The 27,957-nt window shown below is 42.5% G+C and overlaps 1 protein-coding gene and 1 long non-coding RNA gene across 6 annotated transcripts in view; one reads left to right on the top strand and one right to left on the bottom strand.

Annotated features, from left to right (window-relative positions):
- The window catches only part of LOC118289880 (A-kinase anchor protein 7), a 37,238-nt gene extending 23,126 nt beyond the window's left edge, over nt 1-14,112 (top strand). For 2 of the 5 annotated variants that reach the window (XM_035617022.2, XM_035617021.2), the window contains exons 10-11: nt 6,712-6,744; nt 10,603-14,112. In XM_035617022.2, the coding sequence (XP_035472915.1) occupies nt 6,712-6,744; nt 10,603-10,823 (254 nt within the window). In that variant the 3' untranslated portion in view covers nt 10,824-14,112. The remainder of the gene's footprint in view (nt 1-6,711; nt 6,745-10,602) is intronic. The other 3 variants (XM_035617026.2, XM_035617023.2, XM_035617025.2) reach the window with 3 other exon arrangements.
- LOC118289884 overlaps nt 1-18,781 on the bottom strand; it is a 39,899-nt gene extending 21,118 nt beyond the window's left edge. The window contains exon 1 of the long non-coding RNA XR_004786267.2: nt 18,572-18,781. This is a non-coding gene — a long non-coding RNA (uncharacterized LOC118289884). The remainder of the gene's footprint in view (nt 1-18,571) is intronic.
- Between the last annotated feature and the right edge of the window lie 9,176 nt (nt 18,782-27,957).

Below are 27,957 nucleotides of genomic sequence, written 5' to 3'. Positions count from 1 at the left end.
GGGAAAGAGTGTTGCAGGGAATGAAGACTAATGAGGGGAAAAGCAGGGAGTGGACTTAAAGAGAAATTTTGATATTGAGTCAAAGGCAGAGGCAAAGAGAGGGAGAGTGTGTGTGTGTGTGTGTGTGTGTGTGACAAGGTGTCACACAGTGGTTTTAAAATTGCATCACATTATCCTTTTATCCATTTAAACACTAATTATATATATTTTTCAGAATGACTGATGGCCAAATTTGTTATTGTGAATGGAAATGAATAAACAACTAAATAATTAGCTTTTGGAATTTTCTAGATATGTGACAAATTATTTGGACATTTGGATGACAATAGTGGACAGGATAGGTTGTGTGTTCGACCAAGGTATACTCTTCACATTTCCTATTTGAAGAGTTAGAAGAGTCTTAGTCTTATTTTGTTCAACCAAGAGCTGAAAAACCCAACAACATTCGTTTCGGTTTAATAAAAGAGCAAATAAAAGCGACACATCGCAACATTTGAGAAGCTGGAACAGGGGAATATTTGCCATTACGCCTGAAAAATCAGCTGTGACTTTCTGCTGACTGATTTTCTGCCAGTCAAGTGGTAAAATAGAAAAACCACAAAGTACTTTATAAATGGCCACGTGGGGGTGTGAACTGCGGTTCCTCCCTTGGCCAGTGGTCCAACTCTCCGCCAGATTGTGCTTAAACGTTTATGAAGATTTCCTGCCAACTACGAGACAAACAGGGCTGAAAATATTGTAGTTATTCTGTTTCTTTCATAAAGCTGCATTCAAGTCTAGTGAGTAAACTGTGCAGTAGTTGTCTTTACGCTCCCTCACTGTTGCTCTTTGCGAGGTGATGATTGTGTACATCACCTCTCTTTTCTTGTTTATTGTCTTTGTGAGCAGGATCACAGTCATCACTTTGTGCCATGTTGCTCTTTGTGATCTTTCAAAAAATAAAAATGCACAACCAAATGGCTACACTCTCTCCATAGCATTGGTTTGGTTTGTCAGACAGTGTGACACAGATTGCCTGGAAGAAGCGTATGAAGGAGGCTCAGCCTCTGGTTGGCCACTGCACGAGCTGTTCACCCGCATTAACAGTACAACAATAGCTGTTGTTCGCTGTCAAGGTTTGCACGACCGTGCAGTCATGAAATAAAAGATGGTTTAAAAATTCAGCTATACGGTTGTTTATATGAGTCTCAGAGAAGAAGGAGAGACCGCATGTGAGGAAGAGGGGGAGGAAGATGAGAACAGAACAGGGCGGAGGATTAAAAAGCGGAGGAGCAGAGAGACGGGAAGAGATACATGCAGCACTGCTTAATTCATCCTTGTTTTTTTTGGGTCTCCCATCCATTCATTCCTCTCTGCCAATTTTTCTTCTTTCATTCTGGTGCCTCTCTCTGTGTGTGAACTCTTTTCTTGCTCCACCACCGTGCACATTGTTTGCATCAGTGTGAGTCTGACAGCCAGCGACAGCTCCGTGAGCCGGGTCACTGAGCAGGAACAGAAAATACTCACCGACTGCTTTTTGCGCCAGCTCAGGTTGTGACACGGAGGAGAGGGAGGCACAGCTGGGTTTAAATTACGACACACACGCCCTGGAGCTCGGCCAGAGGGAATAAAGGACCTAGGTTTTGTTCTGCAAAGGCCAAATAGAATCAGATCAGTTTCTGCTTTTTCTAAGGGGCAATCAATAAGAGATGTTAACAACATCTTAAGTGCTTTGTCTCCCCCTGTTTGATTGGGTCTGACTGGATCACAGCCCGTCTCTCTGTTTGGCCAGACACTGTTAAAGCTTGACATGTTTCAGAACCTTGCCAGACGGTCGCTGCTCTTTTCTGAAGGTGTTAAGCACACGGTAAAGCTGCAGTAGGTAACGTTTATGGATTGGAGTCATAAAAAATCCCCCGGCGTCTCAATTCCGTGCGTGGACACGGGGGCGAAGCTAAGAGGCAGAGGCATGTGATTCCTTGTGATCCTTTGATATGAAGTCATTAAGATAAAAATACTGTTATGATTTATGCCACTGACCTTTCCTACCGAAACCGCGCTACATCACGTTCAGTCACAGTTGGGGCTGTGCTGAGCTGATAAAGCCAAGTCATGGCTGGTTTCTAAATGTCGTTGGGAGTTTGCTAAAAGACGAGGTTGCAATCAGTTGTGCTTTGACTCCAGGCTGCAGAATGTGTCAAATCAAAGCGTAGTATGTGTTTTCGAGCGTTCACAGGGCGACTTACATGTCCAGCTGATTAGCTTTATTGTTTGAATCCCATTTTCACAACTTTAAACCTCTCTAGTCGCAAGGTTCTCTGGATGGCATCTATTCAACTGTCTTGAAAAGCATAGATCCTATTGATCCTGCAGAGCCACCACGATGGGGACATTTTGTATTACCATTGTTACAGTGAGCATGTTAGCATTTATTGCAAAGCACCACTGTGGCTAAGTACAGCCTCATATAGCCACTAGCATAGCTATAGATCAAATACAAAAGAAAAGGTTGCATTCATTTTCACTTAATAAAGTTAAAATAATATTCTTTGTACATTGTTCAAGGAACATTTGTTCGGCACTAGTATGTGTTCTCTCTCTCTGAATCTTATTTCTCTGAAATGTCTTGAGAGCAAATCACCCACATAATTAGTTTATTATTATTATTATTATTCAATACAAATGAGTTTGCCCTTGTTGTAGTTTCTGTCTGTATTCTATGACGGCACAGCGTCAGGTTTATTAGCACATTGCCGGCACTTTCCGTCAATTTCCCATCCGGTCTCAGCCCCTCCTTCAGTCTTATTCATCCTCGCTGTGTCGTTTTGAAGGCGCGGGGATGAAAATAGAGCTTCGTCGGTGTCCCCCCGTCTCATTGGAGCAAGTTTATCAGCCATGATATTGTCAATCAGTGCACTGGAAGAGAGGAACAGACTCACACACTTCCATGCACCGACACCCTGTGTATCATTGTTCGGGCTCAAGGGAGAGATTGTCAGAAATGTAATTATTTCCCTCTATTGTTGCATTCAGCGAAATGCAGGTGAATTAAGCCACATTCTAGGAAATGTAGAAAGATCATGGAGCTCAGGTTTTTAATCATAGAATCTCCTAGTGGTGTTTTTAATCTTTTGCTTGACAGTTCTTGTTTTACATGCATTAAATAGAGTTCGGTGCAGTGTCCTTGGAGAATTTATGGGATTAGGGCCTGGCTCAGAGGCCATTTGATGAGGACATTGGGCACCGTGGTGTCTCTCAGCCTTTTCTTCAGTCTAACAGCTTTGGTTTATTGATGTAACTTTCTACCTCCAGCCAAATGTTTAATTTAGCGAATTAATCTTCACAGAGTTCACGTCTAAACAGAGAACCCTGATGTTACTCTGCATGTGTTCACGCAGTGCATCTGTGTTTAGCACTTCGAATAAACGGTCTGCCTGGTGTACAACAGCAATAATCCATAAATGGGTTTTTCGTCAATAAGACAAATACAGGCTATATAAAAAATATGAATTTGTTGAACTGGGCTGCAGTCAGAGAGCGTCTCTGGTATTTCCTGGGGAAACCGCTCCACAATAATACCCCCACCTACCCCGCAGCTCCACAGTCTCTTCATAACCCTACTGTCTTCGTCCTTTTCAAGGTCTGTCCTTCCTCATTCCTCATTCCCCATTCTCCTCCTCCTCCTCCCTCTCCTGTCCTCAGATGCACCCGCTCCCTTTTTTATCCCCTTGCTTTGCTTTTTCATTTCTCATTCGTATCACCATTCAGGAGGTCGTAGCATTGCACAAAAATATGCTTGCCCTCCTCTTCCTCACATCACATACTGTAGTCTTCCTCCACCTCTTTCCCCCCTCTTTTCCTCCTCCTAATCTGCTTTTTCTTAATTTATCCTCCTCCTCCTCTCACCAGATATGTTTCAATACATTTCTGCTCAGGCCTCTGCTCAAGCTTTCAGGAAACCAGTTGATGTTGAGCGAGAAGAAATTAGTCATAGCAGCAGATTATTAGATTGGATTTAAACATAATCAGTTAGGCCACTGTTGCCAGTGGATTTGATTCAGGTCTTTAATGGGATTATTTTGGGTCCCTTTGATAATGCACTTACATGTGAATTGCTCGTGAATGGGTAGCTGCCATCAGCTGGAACTAAAAGGTATGCCTCCATCATGTTATTTGCAGGAAGAAGTTGTTACAGAACAAGATAAATAGGTGTTTGTGTCTGTGCGTGTGTGTGTGTGTGTGTGTCTGTGCGTGTGTGTGTGTGTGTGTGTCTGTGCATGTGTGTGTGTGTGTGTGTACGCGTGTGTGCGTGTGCGTGTGTGTGAGGAAGTTTGAAATAATGGCGTTAAAAGGTTCTTACACCACACAAAATAAATCTCGTCAGAGTGTCGCCCAGGAGAAGAGAGGAGAAACAATACTAACAGCGCAGAGCAGTGATGCTGGGAATTAAATAAAAGCACAGCAGACACACTGAAGCTGTCACTTGAAATCGTACAGACCCGCAGCTCGGTAACAGTCATAATCCTCAACACAGCAGCTGTACACCGACAATCTTTCAACACATCTGTCTGCCGGAAGGACTAGAATCGAGCACACGTTAGAGACGGAGAGACGAGAGAAGAGTCGCGTGAAAGAGGAACAAAGTCGAAGGAGAAAGAGGAAACAGCTCCGGTACTTTGAGTGAAATGCACGTGTCTCAAGGCTGTGTAAATGTTGTTTATATTGTAAATGTAATGTCTTAACTTCTTGGATTGTCGGTTGAGTCTAACAAGACATTTGAAGGCATCACCATGGTTTCTAGACAACTGATGAACAAGCAGCTCTCTGATAGATCAGGAAAATAATCAGCACTTTCATCCACTACAATGGCACTCAGTGGAGCGCATACCTCCACCAAGGCCAAACACTCCTAGACATGATTGTCTAGTTCTTATAGTAGAAATGTAGCAGAAAAAAGTTAGTGGTCTGGTAACTTAAATTATTTCGTTAAGAGGTTGCCTGTTGTGTTTTGTAATCTGTGATAATGTCAATTAAGACAAACAATAAAACCACAGCCTGGTATGCAATTACTGTTGGACAGAAAACAACATATCCTGGACTCATCTTATTTATATATAGGTTTAAACAGAATCTCCCAGGCACGATAATAATTTTCCACGTTAAGCCGTCCTCATCACTACTGCTTACCATTCAAAGACACTGCAATTATCATCACACTGAATGAGACAGAGACTGGTGAATGAACTGCATACTGATTTAGGAAGGAATGTATATTATAATTCTGCATCTTCAGAGGTTTTCAGATTAGTCACATTCGTTTTACTGTTGTTTCCTTATGTTGAATTTACAGCTTAGCCAGTCCACAAAGAAAAACTTCAAAAAGGATGTTTGGTCTCAAGGTCTGAAAACATGAGAGTCAATAAATGAGGGTAAAGATGATCTACAAAGAGACAGGTGATGTGACAAATGGAAAAGAAAGATAGGTGCAATGGAAAAAGAAGCAAAAGGTGAGGGAAGAGGACACTTGGACACAAGAGAGTGAAACCTCCCAAAAAACAGATGTAATTCGGCTCAGCCTCCTGTGTTGTTAAAAGTTGAAGTGGTTCTTATCCCGTCACCATGACAACACGGACAGCAAAAAAAAAAAAAAAAGATAGAAAGAGACAGCGGCGAAAAACATTTAGATAAAGAGACAGAGTTTAAGAGAAGTAAACATGAGGAGAGGATGGAGGCAGAGTGGCAGAGATGGAGGGAGTATGAAAAGATGGACAGGTTGAGGAGAAGATACAGAAGTGATGTGATAGGGAGGATATGAGCTTTGAATAATTGTGGGCGAACTGACAGTGTTTGTATGATGCTGTTGAACTGAACGGATTTGTGTGTGTGCGTGTGTGAGGGAGAGATGAATTGAGGAAGAGATATCCTGGTGTCTGTAAGCCTTATTGCTGAGGAAATGGTCTATCCATAGTGGGGAAGGCTTATCTGTGTGTGTGTGTGTGTGTGTGTGTGTGTGTGTGTGTGTGTGTGTGTGTGTGTGTGTGTGTGTGTGTGTGTGTGTGTGTGTGTGTGTGTGTGTGTGTGTGAGACTGTGTGTTGGCAGTTACCTAGGGCAGCTTTACTGCCATCATAAAGGCATCAAATAGGCAAATAAAAAAGGCTTTTCTCACAATCGCAGACGCCCAGAGTTATATAGCAAGCAGAAGTCTTTTTATGTGAGGTCAAAATTACAAGTTAATAATTTCTGGATGTTAATAGCGACAGCAGGAACTGATCTGATTAAGAGGGTGAGATAAAATGAGGGATTTAGTCCACATATGCCATTAATCATCCCTTTTTAAAATCAACTGACTCATCTGACACATATTTTTGTCGATGCTTGCATTTCTTCCCTCTTTGAAATAAAAAGGTTCCTGTCCCCCTATTTTTTTTTTACCCTGTGGAGTCTAGCAGCTTCTGGCAGCATGACAGTCAGTGGATTTGGATAACAATATGTCCTCAGAATATTTGCTCATCCATTTTGGCTTATCACGTAGCCCAGGGGTCGGAGGCGATCTTTTGAAATTCCTGCTTCCCAGCACGAAAAGTATCATGCTTGTGTTAAGAGACAAAGAGCCTTCTGTGACCCGCGCCGCTTCTTTAGTGTACGAAATCCACGAGACACTAAAATATGGAGATGTGTGTTTTTTTGTTTAATATTTGATTTTGTGCTTAATATTTATGCTTGTCTTGCAGATTTGCAGAGTCCACTCTGTGCCAAACGCTCAAGTATGTATGAGGGTTAGGGAGGTTCATTTGATTCCTAATCTACATCTGATTATGGGCCAGAATTGCCCTCCATAATGTAATCCCCTAGACCAATCAAACTCAGGATGAGTCATGATGTGATTGCTTTCACTTCTGGATTACCTTTGATCCTATTCATAACACACAACTCAATGAAAACGCCTTTTTCTAATCATCACCTGGATCAGTAATATGTTTTCAAAGAATCATCGTCAGTTTTTTTACACGTTGTGACTTATCTGTCGCTACTCACCAAGATTTTTATAAATGCCTCTTAATTTTTACCAATCACAATTCTAATCAATAAAAGAGTACCTGCCAGCATGTGATCTGTGATCATGTCGTGTACACTGTCAGATCAAATGTAGTCCAGTCTGTCTGGTTAAAGGTGGCAGAGCAAGAAGTGATTATGGACACGTCCATTAACCGCACTGCCCGGATGTATGGCAGCGTAGTGTCAGTGGTCCGCCCCCCACTGCTGTCGATCTCCTTTACACCTTCTATGGTAAACTGAATCCATCAGCTTGTGTCTACAGCCCTTAAGGTTGTACTTATTGGTATTTGCATTTTGCATGTTTACCTTCGAAGATTTTAATCACAAATGAGGTAACAACTTCCTTCTCCTCTTTATTTGAGCTACTGTCGCACACTCTGACAGTGTAGTTTGTGCTGAGGAAACTTTCACTGCGGTTTCCTTCTTTCTTTCTTATATGTAGTCGACATATCTTGACAGCATTTCCACAGTTGCGGGGGGAAATTACTCTGTGTACATATTTAATTTGTTTGGGTTTATGTGAGGAATATGTTTGAGCAAAAGACTATTTCTGTTTGTAATCATCGGCCGATTATATTTGGTCGCCAGAAAACAGTCACCCGCAAACGAGAGGGCGTTAATACCGGTGCAAAAAACAATGCAAAGCCTGTATAATGGTTTGGTCACTTGACTTAAATCATGTGACCTAACATCTGATCATTACTGCCAGATTCAGTTGCTCAGAAATGGCCGGCGTAGGAGGAGTCCTAGATATTGCCATCAACAGTTTAGTGTAGATCTAGAACAAATTCAGTCTGAATTGAACCTGCAGTCCTGAGAGTGAAGTACTTCATCAGACAGCGGTCAGAGGTGTGAGTCTCTTAAACTGACCAACAGGCCACAGCTAATGAAATAGCACTGCAGTACAACAACAGCAGGGCTTCTCAGTGAGCACAACTCAATAAACCCAGAGTTAGATGTACTACAGCAGAACATTATATTGGTTGCAAATCAATGTAGATAGAATAAACTGATGTGAGCACATGGTGACCATATTTGAGTGAGTGTTCATATGGTCTGGTGAGTACTGGTTTCTGTGGATGACTTTTGCAGGATGAGTATTATGCATAAATAACACTTGATGCATATTTCATGTGAACAGAACAAGCTGCTGGTTGTGGTGCAATGTTGCGGTGACATCCATGTGACAGTGACAGTAATTTATTCCAGTGGTCTGGGTAGTAGTTGTCAGCCCAGCAGAAACACCTCAGGGACGAAGACAGGAAAAAAGTTGGTGAGATAGGAGCAAGTCGCCATGGACTCAGACACCTGCAGAGCATTATTTCCGCTGTATTAAATTCATAAATAGCAGAACTCTCACACCTCGAGTAGAGGGTGCTGGTTATATATGTCATGTCTGGTATGCCGCCAGGTGCATTTCACCTCAGCCAAGGCTGACTGGTCACTTTATCACCATATTGTATATATGTATTGAGTTAGTGGGAAATAAATCCTGGATCCGCCCGTTTATCCGGATCCGCTCCAAAATTAAATGGAAATCAGTTCAGCAGTTTTTTGGCAGAGTTAAATATTAATACAAAGGGTAAACAGAGAACTTAACAAAACTGAGCTTTATTTCGTAACCAGGGCGACAGTAATTTAAATGTTAGTTTGCCAAAAATCAGTGACACAACTCCTTTCAGCAACGCTGCTGTTTATATTCAGTGTTACACACTGTTGTTTCAGAGAAGTCTGTTGCTCGTGCACGTGAACAAATCAAACTCAAGCCCATTCAGAAAAGCACTGAAACATTGCCCCACAGCGCTTTGAGAGAAAGAATACAAAATTAAAAAGCAAACATTAACAGCAACACTAGGTCGGTCAATCTATATATAATTTTTATGGATGAGATTCTGACCGCTGCCTCGCGCCTGTAGCCTCTGTCTGTTCCTATTATGAATAATAAATCATCGCGCTGTTGTCAAATGCAAACAGACCTTTGGGCCCTGTGGCAATTTGTGGTATAGAAGATTAGCTTGGGGATTTTATGTTTGCCTCTGTAAACAAATGTTGAGGTGGTTATCGTGTGTTTTGTACCACCGCAGTAAGCTGTTTGTGTTAGACCGATTGGAAGCTTGAATGAGTTTCTATTTCTCTCTTTCTGAATGGCTTAGTGACGACTGTCCATCTCACACCCAGCCTGCCTGCCTGTCTCTACATGAATTATTGACTTTCTGCCTGATTTTTTTTTTTTCTTCAATCTAACTGGCTTTATGTCTGTCTGATCTTTGTCTGGCATTTTGTCCATGGCAAAAGCAGAACCAGCGGTGTGCTAAAGCTACATTTGTGGAATTGATTTAATCCTTTTCAAACACTGCAGGAGGTGAATTAAATATAAAAATGCACGAACAGAGGCGATGATAGATCAACTGGATTAGCTCTGTCCATCTACTATACCACTTATCCTTTTGAGGGTCGTGGGGAAGCTGGGGCCGATCCCAGCGGCTATTTGGGCGGGAGGTTGGGACAGGACCCTGGACAGGTCACCAGTAGAGACAAACAACCATGCATGTTCCATTCTCACCCGTGGGCTATTTAGAGTCTCCAATTAAGCTGCATGTGTTTGGACTGTGGGAGGAAGCCGAATTGCCTGTGGAAAACCCAAGGGGAACATGCAAATTCCACACAGAATGAAACCGAGAACCTTTATGCTGTGAGGCGACAGTGCCAACATCAGCATGCCATCCCCGCAGCTTATCTCACCTGTTATTAGTAACACTCTATTGTTGTCATATCCAATCTGTTGTGGCTGGATTCTCTCTACGATGAGTGATTGTATCGTCATTTACCATTGTCAGTTTGATAGTGACTTTCTGCTTTCATTTTGAACACAGTGGAATAATAATGACACTGGCCCCGTTATCAAATAAAAAGAGACTGAAGACGACAGGAAGCAGCTTAGAGCTGGAATCAAATCCACCGTAGGGTTTATGGCATTATATGTCACCATAGTTAAGAATATGGATGTGTCATTGCCATCACATAGTAGACCACCAGCATGGCATCAACATCAGTGGAAAATCCAGTTTGATCATGGCTTTTAAATTTAAATTTAATAATGTTGTTATATTTTTAGAAATTGCAATTTCAAAAAGATTAACAATCAAAATTGAAGTTTGAGAGAGATATTTCCTGAAGGAGTTGGTGGAGACCATAAACGGAGCTAAAAGGGTCTTAACAGTTAAGTTAGGACATGAACACATCTCCAAATAACCACAATTATTGCTCTGTCTGCTGGGTCTGTTTGTTTTAATGGGTGATAATATTTTAAGTTGAAGATTGTTTCACTGCTCCCAAGCTGTGAATAGGAATCATTTAATACATGTTTTCAGGACTACACAATTTTTCAGAAAGTTTTCCTTTTGGATGATAGGGAAAAAAATTTCCACAAAAGTGACTCAAATTCCCCTTCTCCCACAAAAGGGAGGGTGGTTGTTATGTTTGTGAACGATAACGTGTAGAACGTGTTACTGATTGAATATAAAAATTGATACAATATATGCTTTTGTTGTGCTTGTTCTACCCAGGTGGGCGTCGCCGGTCCGAACCTGACGAGGCTGAGCTCCTGAGGGTCAGCAGGAGATTGGTCGAGGATGCCGTCAATCGCGCCTTGCAGCAATACAAACAGGAAACACTTCAAAATGGGGGCGGGCCTAATGCCACGGCCGCGCAGCTCCCCGGAAACACTGAGGATACCACTACAAAGAAGGACACTACAGCTAACTCCACCACAGACAACAGGAAGTAACGTCATCGGACCGAGGTCGACACACCGAGAAACCAGCCGCCCATAGGACTTTAACCGGGGCCTGGCCATCCAGGAGAAGAGTCGGCGAGGTCTGGGCAGAAAGCCTGAACCAGCCAAACCCAGTCAGCCAAGTTTTGCTGAGCAACTAAACCAGCTAGACAACCACAATGGCTAGACAGCCATGCTAACTACCTGCCCACCTGACCTGGCTTGACACAGTGCTAGTTGACCAGATAATGTAGCTTAAGATCAGCGCGACTAGTCGGCCGTCCCAACAGGCCAGCTGGCTACAGCCTGATAGTTAACTCACTATCTCTTGTGTCCTATGTTTATCTGTGTTCAGACCAAACGCGGATTGGATTTTTCCCACAACGTGATTCCATGCATTGGCAACCAAAGACCGCGAATAGCTGCAAAGTCGCCCCCCTTGTGACACAAAAAGACACCAATACGAGTGTGTGCAGGTCGGAAAAGTTTCCGTTTGATTGAAAGATTTGAGTTAAGATAAGTTCCCATTATATTTTCCTGACGTCACAGAGAATCAGAAATACAGGGCAGACTATATAGAGACAGTCCAAATTCAAAATAATGTGTCTGCAATTTGATTCCAGCTATCGTTTGTGCTTCCCTTCGCACCAAGTTAGCAGTAGCATTAGCTGCACTCCCCAGTGTGTTAGTCAGTTACTCCAAAAACAGTCCTGCGGTAATTGCGCAAATAAGACGATTTCACGTTTTGTCTGAACACACCACAACAGTGAGGACAGTGCCCCCCCCCCCCCCCCTCCTCACTCATCTGTGGGTCTGCGTTCGCACATCTCCTCCCGAGAGACACGTGCACATGGAGGGTTCACTGTGACCTCTCACTCACACTCCACTGCCCTTTCAGAAGATGAATCATGTTTTGTAGACAGCTTGGATTATCATCACCTGCACTTAAGACAATGACTCAGTATCATCCTCCTCTGACTGAAACCCTCCTTTCTCCTCCACTAAATCGCTTCAGGTGAAGAAGTTTTTTTCTTTTCTCTGAGCTTAACTTCTTTGCGTCTGGTGCGACACATGGTATGTTGGACTGCGCAATTTCTTTCGTTGTATTTTTGCAGCGAGTTTGGGTTCAAAGCACTTTTCTATTTATCCACTTTCACGAATGGATCTCCTTTAAACTTCCAGCATCTTAGTTTTATGTTTCTCATAAGAGGTCTGTCTGCGAACCAAACTGCAGTTTTGTCTTCTTCACTCTAAGTTGTTTATAGAAAGCGGCCCCAGCTGTGCTCTAAGTAGTACAAACTGCTGTAGTCGAGCCGAGGCTGCACTGAGACAATCATTTAGTCGAGTTTAATTCCGCTCTAAAATTGAATGCCTTTTTTCAAAAGTGGTACCAACTTTTCACAACCCAATCTGGACGCCTCTCTCGGGTCTGCACATATAGAACAAACCTCAACCACAATAATTCATCTCTCCTAAAGATGCTAGTATTTCACATGACAGGTGAATTGGAGACAATAAATTGGGGATGTTCAAAAATGATATACCACTACGACGACGACACACTACAAACTGCCAAGAACGCATTTTTACTCATTACATTAATGACCCCGGGTGCTTGTCTCGATGAAAGCTATTCATGTTTATGTGATGATGTTATTATTATTAGATGCAGGCATTCATTTCATAGCCCCGCTTCCTCTCTGTAGATCATTTCTCAATGTTAATTATTTTTTGTTCAAATACTATATTGTTAGTTTTTGTTTTTGTTTTCCTCTGTGACATGAACCTGAAGCGAACGTACAGAGGATTTATTGTCGGTTTTAAAATCCACTTGAGTAAATTGTTTGGGTTGAAGTCTGCACCACAGCCGGAGGTCTGAGAGTTTACTGCGATTATTTGTGCGGTTGTAAGGAGCTTTTTTTCCTCAGTTACAGCCAAACGTTTTTTCAGATGGTAATGCTCATGTCGGCGGAGGTTAACTCAGACAATCGCTGCTGCCAGCTGAAACCCTCAGGCACTTCCTTTCAGTGTCTTCCATCCATAGAGATGCCTTTCGTGTGCTGAGGTCGACCACACAGCTCACGAAATCCATTCAGAAACACTTGGCGCCAATGTGGCTTTAAGGGAGATAGTCTAAATAAATATATAAATTTAAAAGAAATTCCTGAGGGATGAGGTTTTTCAACTGACAGCAAGATGATGATACGATGATGTTGATAAAAGGTGGTTCACCCTGTCATTAAATGTTCTCTTATCCTTTATAACTATATTATTTATTTGCTTTGCTGCTGCAGCAGAATAACTAGCTTCTCTGTGAGACGAATGGATTTGAAGTGAACAAATGAAAAGATATTTTATTTTTGAACTTGGGGGAAAAGAGCACTTTTCGTTTGAAGGTTTGAAAAAAGAAAGCACAAAGTTTTGATTTAGATTTTTTTAATATGTCTCATTTTCACAGAGCAGGTTAAATAAATAGATGCTTACCAAATTAACCCACCTCTGTTCAAAGTGGCCTTTCGTCACTGTAACGAATTGACGTGAATTTTGTTTAACTGTCAGTGCTCACGGTGATAAGGTTTACAGGTTACATTGTAGCCAACATGAATGACTGGGTGATGACAATGTTAACCTGTTGCTAAACAAAAAAAAGCATCCACCAAAAGACGGAATTCATGTTATTTCTATTGTAAAGGTAAATCTGTGTCTCTGCACACGGATACCTGGAAACAGACTCCGGCTCAGATTCTCAGCCATGTGATGTTTGTTTCCCTCCCACAGGTGTGAGCCGCAGAATGTGCTCTCATCCCTGTGAGATCCACACAAATCCCGTCGCTGCGGGCTCATTGAAACGTCAATAACAAGGCTGAATTCTGTCTTGAGGTGGTCTTTTGATCGTTTTTCCTTTTGATCTTATTACTGTCACCGGATCCTTAATCTCCTTAAAATCCCCTTTAATACACAACTTGTCCTTTTGGTCTGTATGGTTTTTTTTCTCTCTTCATCTTTCTCTGGGCACGAGTGTGTGCGTGTGTGTGTGTGAGTGTGTGTGCGTGTTCACAAAATGACTGTCGGTTGTTTGATCAGTGGTTCCCCAGAGAATTCCTTGTCACTATCAGTCACGACAACTCGGCGCCGAGTGTGTGAACGCCTCGACAAATTAGTCTTGTCTGTTTGTCTTTCACCTCGTCCGTCCGTGTGTGCGTGTGTGTGTCTGAGTGCGAGGGTGTGTTGTTTGTACCCTGTGTTTTATCATGTTCTGCCATATTTGAACAATAAAGCAGGATATGAGATTCAACACCAATATCCTTCTCCCTGTCTCCTTATTTCAGTAGCGAGTGTTCATCTAGGTCCACGGTGGTTACAGATTGTGAACGTACGTAGTATATCTACAGTATGTTTACATCACGACAGGAATCTAGAAATCTTGCCTCACATTACAAAAAGACCGTGTTGCCCACAAATGCCTTCTAGTATTCTAGACTTTGTGAAACATGGTATTGGACAGTGGCCATATCTTCTAAAAGGACTGCACTAAAAATGTTTTCAGGGCTGCTGAATCAATTTGGGCACTCCATTGTCATCTTGTAATCCATTTTTTTTTTTTTTTTTTAACAAAAACCCTTTTAAATTCTACCTGAGATTGTTTATGTTTTATGGTTGACATTATGACTCATCACGACAGATGCATGTTGTCGGCCCTTCATACCCACGGGCTAATTAATGTGACTTGTGCTGAATATTCATGAGGCCGATGATTGGACCACATGTTTCTCCTTCAGAGAAATCATTTACAGTAAATTAGGATAACGTAGAAGAATATGACAGTTGTTTATTGTCCATTTAACCTTGAATATATCATCCTAAGTGTTTCTCTTGACCATATGAGCACTAGCAGGTAGGTTCTCCTTTTTCCCAGATTTATTGCCACTGTTAATCATCACATGACTGTTATTCTGCTGCTTCATCAAGCTAGTTCGGGACAGTTGGAGCCTGTCGCCCACCCACTGTCAACCCAGACAGAGTGCTCAGCATGTAAAAGTCATGTAAAATTGAGGAATTCATAGGCTGGATTACAAAGCAGGCAACTGCTGAGGGGCCCCCACTCCATATTTGCACTGTAGAAGAACAATATCAGGTATGAGGAGCCCATGACAAATGTTTGCCCTGCGGCACATTAGGAGTTTAATCTGCCCGTACATGAAGGTCAGTTTACTCGAGCACTAATCAGTTTGTCAAGGCAGTTATAGTATAATGTCTCCTGTAGCTCTGGAGGGAGCTCAACGTATCTTAACAATTTACCAAGCAGGAAGATGCTCATGAAACGCATTGCGGGAGGTTTGGGGGTGTGACTCATACTAGAGATCCTTTAATTTGCATACAATCGGACACTCTGGCAACACGAGAACGTTTACTTTTCATCAATCAAGTTTTACAGTGCTTTACTTTTTGTAATTTTTTGTAAGTAGACATGACAGCTGCATTTGAAATGTTAGTCAGGTAAAAAACATTCCCAAGCAGTATGGTAGAAGTAAGCTATATTTAAAAGTACTCACTATGCAGCAGAATGAGTCATGGTTGTGTGAAAAAAATAAATAAATAAATATATATATATATATATCATGACAGCTGATACATTTGATGGAAATTAGAAAGACTGGAGTTCACACTGACTGTCTGTCAAAAATTGAAATCAAGTCATGGGAGTTTCAACGTGTGTGTGTGTGTGTGTGTGTGTGTGTGTGTGTGTGTGTGTGTGTGTGTGTGCGCGCTCGTGCACTCTCTCTCTCTCTGAGGCCCACAGGGTTGTTCTCTACTCGCAAAGACAAAATCCCATCTTTTTCTATTTTAGTCTCAGTTCATGGCTCCATCTGCCTTGAACACATGCATGCATGCGTGTGTGTGTGTGTGTGTGTGTGTGTGTGTGTCTGTGTGTGTGTGTGTGTGTGACACGTTTCAAGGTTAAGATAAAGTTTACGTTTAGCCAAACCGGAGATATGTTAAGGTTACAGGACATTAAAGTAATTCATTGTAATGTGCTCTGAAAAAGTGATTGCGTAAGAAGACTGTACACTGTTTGTGCATGTCTGGCCAGCTTACTATACTTATCGCAACCCCCCCAGATCTCACTTTTTTTCTTCTTCTCCTATTTCAATGGACAACAGCACACAGTGAAGCTAAACACACACACACACACACACACACACACACACACACACTGTATTAATTATAAAATGATGAGAATAGACACCATCTCACGGAGGGTGTGGGCTGAAAGTGGGCAATTATCACAACAATAATTGGAGAAATCGAAGGGCAGGCGGAGGGAGGGGGACAGAGGAAGAGCGCTTATTTGTGATGAAGAGCCTCAACTGCAAGGTGACTCAAACACGACTGGAATATGAACAAGCAAACCCCCACTCACCCACATACAGGTACACAATCCATTAGGAGGAATCAGCTTCTCTCTCTGTTTCACACGGCAAGGGAAATATAAATTACAGCTCCCTTTAATGCAAGTAGGAACACATTTTTCTTCCTTTCTGTGTTTGGCTCCACAGCTGATATAATACTATAATACAGTAATCAGTGCTTGAGTGATACTGTATTATTTGGGGAATGTGTACAGGATTAAAAACCCATTCGTCTCAGTATTAATTGTTCCCTCAGGGGAATGTTTATAGAAAACACCACATGCTGGAGGTATATAATGTGGTATAAGAGCATACCCACCTCTCCAGGCACCGCTGCACCACTGATGGAGGTATATAATGTGGTATAAGAGTATAACCACCTCTCCAGGCACCGCTACACCACTGATGGAGGTATATAATGTGGTATAAGAGCATACCCACCTCTCCAGGCACCGCTCCACCACTGATGGAGGTATATAATGTGGTATAAGAGCATACCCACCTCTCCAGGCACCGCTCCACCACTGATGGAGGTATATAATGTGGTATAAGAGCATACCCACCTCTCCAGGCACCGCTCCACCACTGATGGAGGTATATAATGTGGTATAAGAGCATACCCACCTCTCCAGGCACCGCTCCACCACTGATGGAGGTATATAATGTGGTATAAGAGCATACCCACCTCTCCAGGCAATGCTCCACCACTGATGGAGGTATATAATGTGGTATAAGAGCATACCCACCTCTCCAGGCAATGCTCCACCACTGATGGAGGTATATAATGTGGTATAAGAGCATACCCACCTCTCCAGGCAATGCTCCACCACTGATGGAGGTATATAATGTGGTATAAGAGCATAACCACCTCTCCAGGCAATGCTCCACCACTGATGGAGGTATATAATGTGGTATAAGAGCATACCCACCTCTCCAGGCACCGCTCCACCACTGATGGAGGTATATAATGTGGTATAAGAGCATACCCACCTCTCCAGGCACCGCTCCACCACTGATGGAGGTATATAATGTGGTATAAGAGTATAACCACCTCTCCAGGCACCGCTCCACCACTGATGGAGGTATATAATGTGGTATAAGAGCATATCCACCTCTCCAGGCACCGCTCCACCACTGATGGAGGTATATAATGTGGTATAAGAGCATACCCACCTCTCCAGGCACCGCTCCACCACTGATGGAGGTATATAATGTGGTATAAGAGCATATCCACCTCTCCAGGCAATGCTCCACCACTGATGGAGGTATATAATGTGGTATAAGAGCATAACCACCTCTCCAGGCAATGCTCCACCACTGATGGAGGTATATAATGTGGTATAAGAGCATACCCACCTCTCCAGGCACCGCTCCACCACTGATGGAGGTATATAATGTGGTATAAGAGCATACCCACCTCTCCAGGCACCGCTCCACCACTGATGGAGGTATATAATGTGGTATAAGAGTATAACCACCTCTCCAGGCACCGCTCCACCACTGATGGAGGTATATAATGTGGTATAAGAGCATACCCAACTCTCCAGGCACCGCTCCACCACTGATGGAGGTATATAATGTGGTATAAGAGTATAACCACCTCTCCAGGCAATGCTCCACCACTGATGGAGGTATATAATGTGGTATAAGAGCATACCCACCTCTCCAGGCACCGCTACACCACTGATGGAGGTATATAATGTGGTATAAGAGTATAACCACCTCTCCAGGCACCGCTACACCACTGATGGAGGTATATAATGTGGTATAAGAGCATATCCACCTCTCCAGGCAATGCTCCACCACTGATGGAGGTATATAATGTGGTATAAGAGTATAACCACCTCTCCAGGCAATGCTCCACCACTGATGGAGGTATATAATGTGGTATAAGAGCATACCCACCTCTCCAGGCACCGCTACACCACTGATGGAGGTATATAATGTGGTATAAGAGTATAACCACCTCTCCAGGCACCGCTGCACCACTGATGGAGGTATATAATGTGGTATAAGAGTATACCCACCTCTCCAGGCAATGCTCCACCACTGATGGAGGTATATAATGTGGTATAAGAGTATATGTTTTACATGAAAGCATTCATCATTGATTAGTCCTGATAAGTTATTTTATCTAGACCATCATCTTGAATCAGCAGCAAGACTCGAAGCAGGAGGAAACAATTCATTACAGTCCAACTCAATCTAGCACTTCTACATTTTACTAGTCAACAACATGTCTTATCCCATTTGTTTGACCCTCTGATCCGGAACCTGTCGTGTGCGACAGATCATGGTCATGTCACAAAAGTCCTCATAACATTTGATCAGTTGATGCCAGCAACTTACGGTTTGTCTTGATGGGAAGCGAGGCAGGGCTCCCGAAGGTTCGTAGCGCGGCCTGGAACTTCGGGGTCCTTCCGGAGACTTTGTACAACACGTCCATGATGATAAATCCAACATTGAATGACATTTGAATCTCGTTTTCAAGACGTAAAAGGCTTCTGTTGTTGTTAGCGCACTTCTAGCCGTCCATTTTGGGCCTTTGACCAATCAAAGGCTTTGATTACAGACTTGTACCAATCAGACGCTGTGTTGTCGACTGGATTGAAACAAACAAAGATTTTTCACTGAAAACAGGACCTCTCACTCCTCCTGTTTACTCCTACTACTACTACTGACACTCCTCTGTGTCACTGCAGACAGGAACTGCTTTGCAAAATGGCACAAGTGACTTTTTGGGTTGAAAAATCAAAGGACTTATTTGTAGAAAAATGTTTGTAACTTTTGATTTGCATTAGTAATAATGTTTTTGAATTGTTTTCCCTTATAGCCAAGGCTTCAAAGAACAGCTTTCAAGAGGGAAAGATCTCCATCATTGTTATTTGTTGTGTCATTATAATGAATATCTGTGAGATTCATTTTTTAATTTTTGTCTTTATGGTCATATAACTATTTATACATTCATGTGATATCACTGAAGCATACATATTCTGACAGCTTAGGTTGTCCTGAAAAAAGAAAAGGATGGATATGACTTGACTGTACATTACAGGGTTGAGGTTTGACAAGCATTATGACACGAGGTGATGCGGCGGACCAAAAACAGGAAGAAATGGCCTAGGGTTCAGAGGGTTTTATTCCACATAGAAACAAAAAAATAAAAGATAAAAGATTCTTATATCATACTGTATATAATACTTTTCACTTTTGCCAGTAGGCAGATTTAGCCAGCTGTTTTACCCATGCCCTTTCTTCATACTAAGCTAAGTGAACTAGCTCCTGGCTGCTCCTGTTGTATACTGAAGTACGTGGTGAATAATCATCAACAGTTCACCGTGTCAGGAGGTTAAAATGAACTCCCTCTCAACCGGCCACAACATTAAAATATTCTCTTCACATGAATGTCATCACACACGCATATATATATATATTTTTTTTTTTATTATTTTTTTCACACAACCATGACTCATTCTGCTACATAGTGAGTACTTTTAAATATAGCTTACTTCTACCATACTGCTTGGGAATGTTTTTTACCTGACTAACATTTCAAATGCAGGGTGTTTATCTTCAGTGAAGCGTTTTTACATGGTGGCATGGTGTCTACATAGGGCTTCTTACTATGACTTCACAGTTGTCTTACAGCTGAACAGTTTTCCCACAGCCCCCAGGGGCTGATGTGGGGAAAGCTCCTGTCGCCTCTCACACACACACTGCTCGCTGCCCGACTGACAGACTGGAATAGCACTTTGTAAATTAACTCAAAAGCCCATTTTCTGCTCGTTTGCCGCGATGAACACCTGCTGTCAGGTGGCGGGAACACTGATTCATGGCTTTGTGGTTCATGCGTGGAGCGATGTTTTGTGAACAAAGCGAAAATGATTGCATCTGGACAGTAAGCCCCGCGCGGCAAAGCTGGACGAACCACAGAGTGATTGTTAGTTAGAAAAAATCTGTGTCTGTGCATGTCGCGTTCAAGTCAGCGCCTCGATGTGAGCCTGATTTACACTTTGGGGTTTCCTCCTCACAGCAGAGATGGCCTGCCACTCAGACTTTGGACTATATGTTATTTAACTGTTCATTTTACACAACATGAATGAAAAATACATACATGGAATGTAAAAGTATGTTTTAAGTATGTGGTGGAAACCACTAATGGCACTGGTGTCACTGACACGGATTATATATTAGTGTTAAAGAGAATATTTGACATATTTTAGTGTAACATTTAAGGTGAGGGGAAAAGAAACACAGAGAGGGAAGAATATATACCATATGTACAGTTTGAATGAACAGGTTTTAAGAGAGCTCCTCATCATTCTGAATCAGCTGTTTAAACAGCTGAGCAAAGCCTCGTTTTGCACACGGACAATGATGACATAGAGGAATGTACATATTCCAATTCCAAGGTTTTACACAAAGGAACATGAAGATGCAGCCGTTGCTTGGATGCATGTAAACATTGAACAAAAACTCCGGAGCTCATCCTTTCAGAGGATCAGTGTTATTTTTCTGCGCGGAGTCGACCGGCCGGCGTTTCAATCAGCGTCACAATCTAAGTTCGGGGGTTTAGGGACGACACAGAGCAGCTGGTGCAGCTTTTTTCTCTCAGCGCAGCCCCGGTGATGCTCATCTTCCCTCACACAGTCTGAGTGGACCAACACAAACACATGGTACACACCAGCAGTCCATTATACACACACACACACACACACACACACACACACACAATAAATTAAGTATTAGAAGCACAGCGTTAAGTCAAAGTGCATAAATGTGGGTACTGGCAGGCAGCATTCCTGTTTTAATGAGCTGGATTTTCATACAGCTTAAGAGAAAAGGACAGTAGAGTCGAGTAGAGGAGGTGTGAGCAGGGTGAGAGGGGTCAGGAGTTAGTCTGTTCGCCGTTTCATACTGTTACGTAGGATGGGAGGAAGCTCTCGGTGACGGCTGCCGAAAACCGGAGGAGGATGTTTTGACACAAAGCGTTTTCTTTCCCCCCCAGTGGTCAATATAAAATTAATTTTCTGGACTGGTGATGATACTCGTTTCTTACCAGTGTCACCATATGATCCAGTAGTGAAATCTTATGAATGATAACCTAAAGAGGCTGCAGTAGCAAGACGCCGGTTGGGACGGAGGTACTTTTCCTCAGAGCTCCCGAGGAAGTTCTGTCTGCCCATCAACCCATCTCTTTGCTCAATCTGTGCACTAACAACAATATGTTCATTATAATAATGTTCTTTTTCAGGTGTGCACCTTCAGAATAGTTTTTTGTTGGTTTACCTCGCAATCGCAGACTAAACCTTGAAATAAAGGCAGTGTTTTTCTTTTTTTCTTCTGTTCCTGAAAGCAGTGCAAATGTATAATGCTCATGTAGCTGTTGTTAATAAATCATCTTGTCCTCTGAGTCCACCTGGCTCCTGTGGAAGTCAGAAAGAAGTCGTCGTCTTCGCTTGGAGGACAGAATAATACGGAAGTTTGTGCATCAGCTTTACCAACCAAACCAATTCAAACCTTTTCTAATTAAGACAATAATAATTAGAGCTTATGTGAAGATACTGAAGGAAATCAGACCTCATGTGGTTTCTCCCTGGGCCTCAGGAACAGATTAAAGGGCCATAATGAAGCCATTGTTTCAGTCCATTAACTACTAATTGAGAATACTTAACATCACATAATTTGTTTTCTAACCTCAGGGCAGCCATGGCAGTAACACATTAACATCAACTTGAAGACACTTAAGACTTACGTGTGAGATGATGATTTAATCCATCAGAGAGAACATCTAACTGCCCTTACTTCGGTCAGAATGATCGTTTTACTTCAACAAACCCCAGACACTTCCCTGGTGGGGTGTTCAGCTTGTGGAAATGGTAGCTACCGAATTTCGTTCAGGATCTGTCTCGCCAGGAAATGAAAAATATCAAACAAAACCTAAAAGAAAATGCTGCAAACCAAGTTGTTCTTCAGGAGCCAACTCTCAAGAGTTCCAAGCACTGAATCCTCCAAGTTTTAAAAACAATCCCTGCAGCTACCTCATACGGTCACGATTATGTAACTCTGCCACAATGATAAAAATTATATACATGTTATTATTATTTGAGGCAAATTTAAAAAACTCAGCATGGCACATTTGCATGGTTGTTGCCCAGAAGGTAGAAAACTCATTAAAAACATGCACTGTGCTTTTGGAAATTGGTGTTTCATTATGAATTATTCAAAACAAATGAGTGTAGACTTCAGTGGGTTGTAACAAGCCAGAGTTTGACTATAAAAGTTACATATTGTTGTGTGCATCTGTGAACATTGAGACTTCATGGGCCCTGCACGGTGACATACAAAGAGGAAGCTGAGGATTTATTGACGATTCACTTTCACGTTCTATTCGTCTGTCAAATATGGTGTGTGTCAGCCTCGCCTTTGTCCTGCCGGCCTCGAACTGAGATTTATTTTGACTCTACGTTAATAACCACTGCAATTTGCACAGCAGGGAAATGTCACCGGCAAATTGCTCTGTGAACATGTGCTTTGTTATTGACCAGGCTTCGTCTTTGAGCGACTGTGTGTGAGTGTGTATGGACCACAAACCAAAACAGACACTGAAAGCCAGAATAGCCTTCTCATCAGTCCCATACGAGACATAAAAGTATTTCCACGAGGACCACTATAGTCAAAATTAATTAATTCCAATTATCGCAATAGGTTATATTTGGCGGCATCACGCCTCTGTTTCCCTGCTCTTCCACGTGCACACGTGGAAAGCCTGGGATAGGGAGAGCAAACCTCTCTATCCTTCCATGAGCCTTTGAGGTAGGGAGAGCAGGCACCAATGACAACACATGGCATTGATTTAAGTCAGATACAGTATGTAAAGGAGGTGCTGGGGTGGAGGCGGGTTGGGAAGTGGGGTGAAGCAGAGCAAGAAGAGAATTTGTTAATAATAAAATAATGATTTGATATTAAAGGTCTAGCATTTTGGTTATTTGTGTAATTTTAGCCTTGAAAACAGTTTGAAACACGTTAACTTTGGCTTGATTCTCACACGCATGAAAGAGTGATCTGAAACAATAATGCTCCTTGATCTGCTTTGCCTTAATTCAGAAACAAAAAGTATTTTGGACTAAACGCACGCTCACAGTTACAGCAAATGTTGTTGCCTAACTGTTGACTGTTGACACTGTAGAAGTGTTTACCAGAGTCCAGGCTGCTACACACACACACACACACACACACACACACACACACACACACACACACACACACACACACACACCAGCTGAGACGCCAACAGACCTGAGTCTCCTCTGATCAGACAAACACGCTGTGAAATATGTTCAAGTTTCGTTTTTGGCCGGAGAGAGGCTCAGCAGCAAACTCAAAACACAAAACTAAAAGGACACACCAGGTAGAAATGAGAAAGATTTTCTCACCTCATGATGTTTGACTTAAAGTCTCTAAAGTCATAGTATAATAATAATAATAATCACCACTTCTTCTTGTTTCTATTGATTCCTATTGTTCCCAATGGACGACTTTTCCTTTGGCAGCTTCCAGCCTAGCAACAGAGGATCACCGAGGACAAGGATGTTTTCCCGCTCCCTTAATCACCGATGATGAGGATGTTATCCTCCTCTCCCTTCCTCGTCACAATCCAGATTCACCATCTGTCCACGCACAGGCTGCAGACGCCTTCGGAGTGAATGTAAAATGGTTTACAGTCACAGAAATTGGTCAACAGCCCCGAGTCTTGAGAATAAAACATTTTAAAATGACCTTACATTGTCTGCTGAGCAGTTTGTGCCCAGATATAAATGTGTCAACCCACAGATTCATCATCGGGAACAATTCATTTAAAACACGTGCAGTTTTGTTTTGTTTTTTTCGCAGCACCGGTGCACTTATAGCTGCACAACAGTTATTCGCCGTGAAATGGTTTTTAAAGTTGGAAATATAAACATGCAGCAGCTGCAATCAGCTGGGAACGCACCACACTGACATGCAATCGGCAATCTGCAGAGCTCTCAACAGTTCAAACTGTACAGCTGCATTTCCAGTGGCTGTCGTGGTCGTTTACTTTACAGATTCCTTGGGATTCGTACGTGTAGTGATATGCTTGAGGTGCCGTGCTTCCAACCCTCAGCTTCATCTAATCGTGGTTTATGTGGACAGCTCAATGATTATTTCATTTGAAGGATTTGAAGAGGTGTGGGGTTTTAAAAGTGGGACAAACATAATCTTGTTTAACTGAAGTATATGGTGTCCAATTTCTCTTGACACCTCACCCCTGTGGTAGGTTCGGTTCGTATCCATGTATTAATTTTGAATATTGCCTTACGAAGGAACTCTAGCAGTAACACTCGTAAACATCGGTCTCTGTCCTCCACAGTAATCCTAATTACTGTGCGCTAAACGATAATTATGTCAGTAATTGCCTCCTCTTTAGTGCCGCGCTGTATACTCCAGACTGCCTTCTCCAGGTGCACACATGCTCTCGTCTACCTGGTTTGAAAAAAAGGAATCTCATCTTAACCTGATTGCTGATCTGATTACCAGAGAGACTCATAATCAACACCCAGCAACGAGGAAAACACCTTCTCCTCTCACCTCTGCTCTTCTGCCATCACCCGTCCATCCTCTGCTCCGTCTCTCTGCTTCCTGTCAAAGAAATACAATTGTAGACAAGATTCAGACTGATAGGGTTAGGAGATCATCATCATCACACACAAACACACACACACACACACACACACACACAGACACACACACACACACACGATGCAAGCGAATGCTGGGGACAGACTCACTTCCCTCCGGATGCACTCAGTTACCACGGTAACCCCCAGATGAGGAAATGGAGTGCTCAGCCTGAGTTTGTGCATGTGTGTTTGGCTCTGAGCGTCTCATTTAGCGATTAATTGAATTTGAAGGAGGAAGAATGGAGAGACTTGAGGGCGCATACTGTCTCTGAATTTAGTGCTGAGGTGACAAGTTTGTGTGTGTGTGTGTGTGTGTGTGTGTGACTCATGTGCTAACTTGGAGGACAAATTTAAGACTAAAGACCAGTGAATCCGGGACGGTTTGTCCGATTGTGGACAAAGGAACGGGAAACAATCTCCATGTGCAGGGAAACTTTTCACAACAACAACAAACTAGCTAAATGTGTATCTGAGTCTTTTGTTTATTTTACCACAGAACCAGTGAACCAGTGAACCAATTCCCCCCCCCCACGGAGCCATGTGATTATTGAAATTAATTAATTTTGACTATAATTAGTGGCCCTGACTGAATATCCCCTAAAGAACTTCAGATGAGTATGTGGAATAACACTCTGTGAGTCGTACGATTCACTTTACTCACCAGAGGAAAGAGAGATCATTCAGTTCTGAATTTATTTCCGTTTTTCTTTTTCTCTTTAAATGCTTGTTTTCTGTTTTGTGAACAAGTAGTATTCAGTGAATCAGGTGTTGGAAATAAAAACTGAGGAAAATATGGCCAGAATCAATGCGTGATGACACATCCCCGCTGTACACCAGCCCATCGGCAGCTCGTGACCCTCACTGCGCTACTAAATTTAAACCTGCGGCTTCCCACGCAAAACACACAAGCAGAGCTGAAACAGTGAGGCACATATGTAACGACAGCTTCACACGACCACGCTGCGAAATCAAACTCCCCGTGTGTCTGTCGACGTCCCACAGACCTACATGTTGCCACATTATGTTCAGGGCCAGAGTTTAAATGTGTAAGTCACAACAGCCCAACAGCACATACCCCGACCTACATCTCAGACCTTATAGAGATCATGTGATGAGTCATACACACAGAGAAAGAATAATGGGTTAATGCCCAGTGTACATGGCGTTAGTCGTGATGTGATTAAGTCACAGTTGACCTAAAACTTTAATGAAGAGGAATAATGATATTAGGACTTCATGTGTGGAAAACAAAAATAACTGTTTCTCAATGTGAAGCCGCTTTCCTTTGAAGGATGAGATTGAATTTGCACTGTCATCATCACCATGGAAATCACAAGAGATGCTCAGGTCTCTAATGTAATTAAGTATCAGCTTACACACAATGCTGTTGTAATTCAATTACATCTGACCTGGTGAAGATGTAATGTAATTGAGTGAGGATGAGCAGGAACGATTGATTTGTCGGTCTCAACCTTACGTTCCTTCCACGTGAACACCAGGGCCTGTGGGGTCTCACCAAGGATTTAGATACTGTGTGCGGAGGGAAATCAATGCTCTCTTCAAACATTGGACGACGGACTCAGAGTGACACTCGTGGCTGTGCGAGGATCTTTCCAGGTAACTGCTGACCAGAAGCGAAAGAGGGAAAGTGCATGTGAACTTGTGAAATACAGTCTCTCACCCCGGCACGGATGTGCAGTACACACGTGTCAGAAAACACCAGAAACAGTCCTTCAACCTGCTGTGTGGCCTCAACCTACATCTTACCCACCAGTGGTGTTCACGCTGAAAGGGCAACAGCTGAAAATTGTGTTTTTAATGTCCTCCAGTGGTTTGACATGTCACCTCGCTGCAGTGCTGCACTCCGGGGTGTGTCACTATACCGTGTCATCACTGGTGGGCAGCATGTAGTGGGCGGGGGCAAACCTGTTGTGAGGATTAATGGTATTTAATATTATTTTTAGCCACACAGGAGGCGGAGGTTGATAGATTCTTACAGCGCCATCATTAGGACAAGATTTCAGTTTCCATTGTTTTCTTTACATGCTGCGTCAAGCAGTCAAGTCAGTGATGTGTCGGTTCAGTTGTACCACATCCCTCAGCGAGGTGAAAAAAAACTTGAACTTTTGAACCAGTGAGGTTGGTAAAAACTATTTTACGGTCTGGTCATTTTCATTCATGATACAAAATGTGTTCTTGCTGCTGCACAGGAGGCTACTTGAGCAAAACGTTTAACTGACGGCCGACTATACATGGCAGAATAAAGCATCATCGCCCCTAAGGGCACCACTTTAATTATAATTCGATTTGCTGACCTAGCAAATAAACCCCAAGGATTTGGAATCAAGTCTTTCTCTCGCATTTCGTTTCATTGCCAATAGTCAAATGGCAAATATCCCAGATCAAACTCGTTGCCAAAGTCCTAACTCTTCTGGGCTTAAAACTGGGCTCCTCGCACCGAATGCCATCCGTGTTTGTTCAGATGTTTCTGAGTGATTCCTCTGGCAAAAAAAATAAAAAATGAATAGGGCCAATAGTCCCTAATGTCTCTCTCCATTTCTCTTTCTGTGCTTCAGGAATAAAATGTATGACTGAAGGCAACCACAAATGTTGGACTCCCCCTACTGGTGCCAGGCTCCATATGTCCTTATCCTGTATTATTAATGACACAGCAGATCAGGCACACTGTTCTCAGACACTGGGTCATGACCCGCCTGAGTGTGACTCACTGTATGAGCTGGTGTTTCTCCAGAGATGAGGGTTAGCTCAAATGACAGTGTGGTATTCACATCCAGAGAAACAGCATTTTGAAAATAATCTTAATCTGATTAATCTGTAATCTTATTTATATTTTGTGTTTCTATCAATTATAATTTTATATCTGCATCTATTTTTTTCTTGGTTGGAGCAACTGTAACAAAAAGCCAATACAATATTTCTGATTCTGATTCCTGCACCCTACTTTGTAATTGGGAGGCTCAAAAAAAGGTTCAAACCCACAAACACACAAGTGGCAGAAAGACCTAAAAAATA

Source organism: Scophthalmus maximus, chromosome 18 (assembly GCF_022379125.1).
Source record: "Scophthalmus maximus strain ysfricsl-2021 chromosome 18, ASM2237912v1, whole genome shotgun sequence".
NCBI classification, from domain to species: domain Eukaryota; kingdom Metazoa; phylum Chordata; class Actinopteri; order Pleuronectiformes; family Scophthalmidae; genus Scophthalmus; species Scophthalmus maximus.
This window is presented reverse-complemented; position numbering and strand designations above follow the sequence as displayed.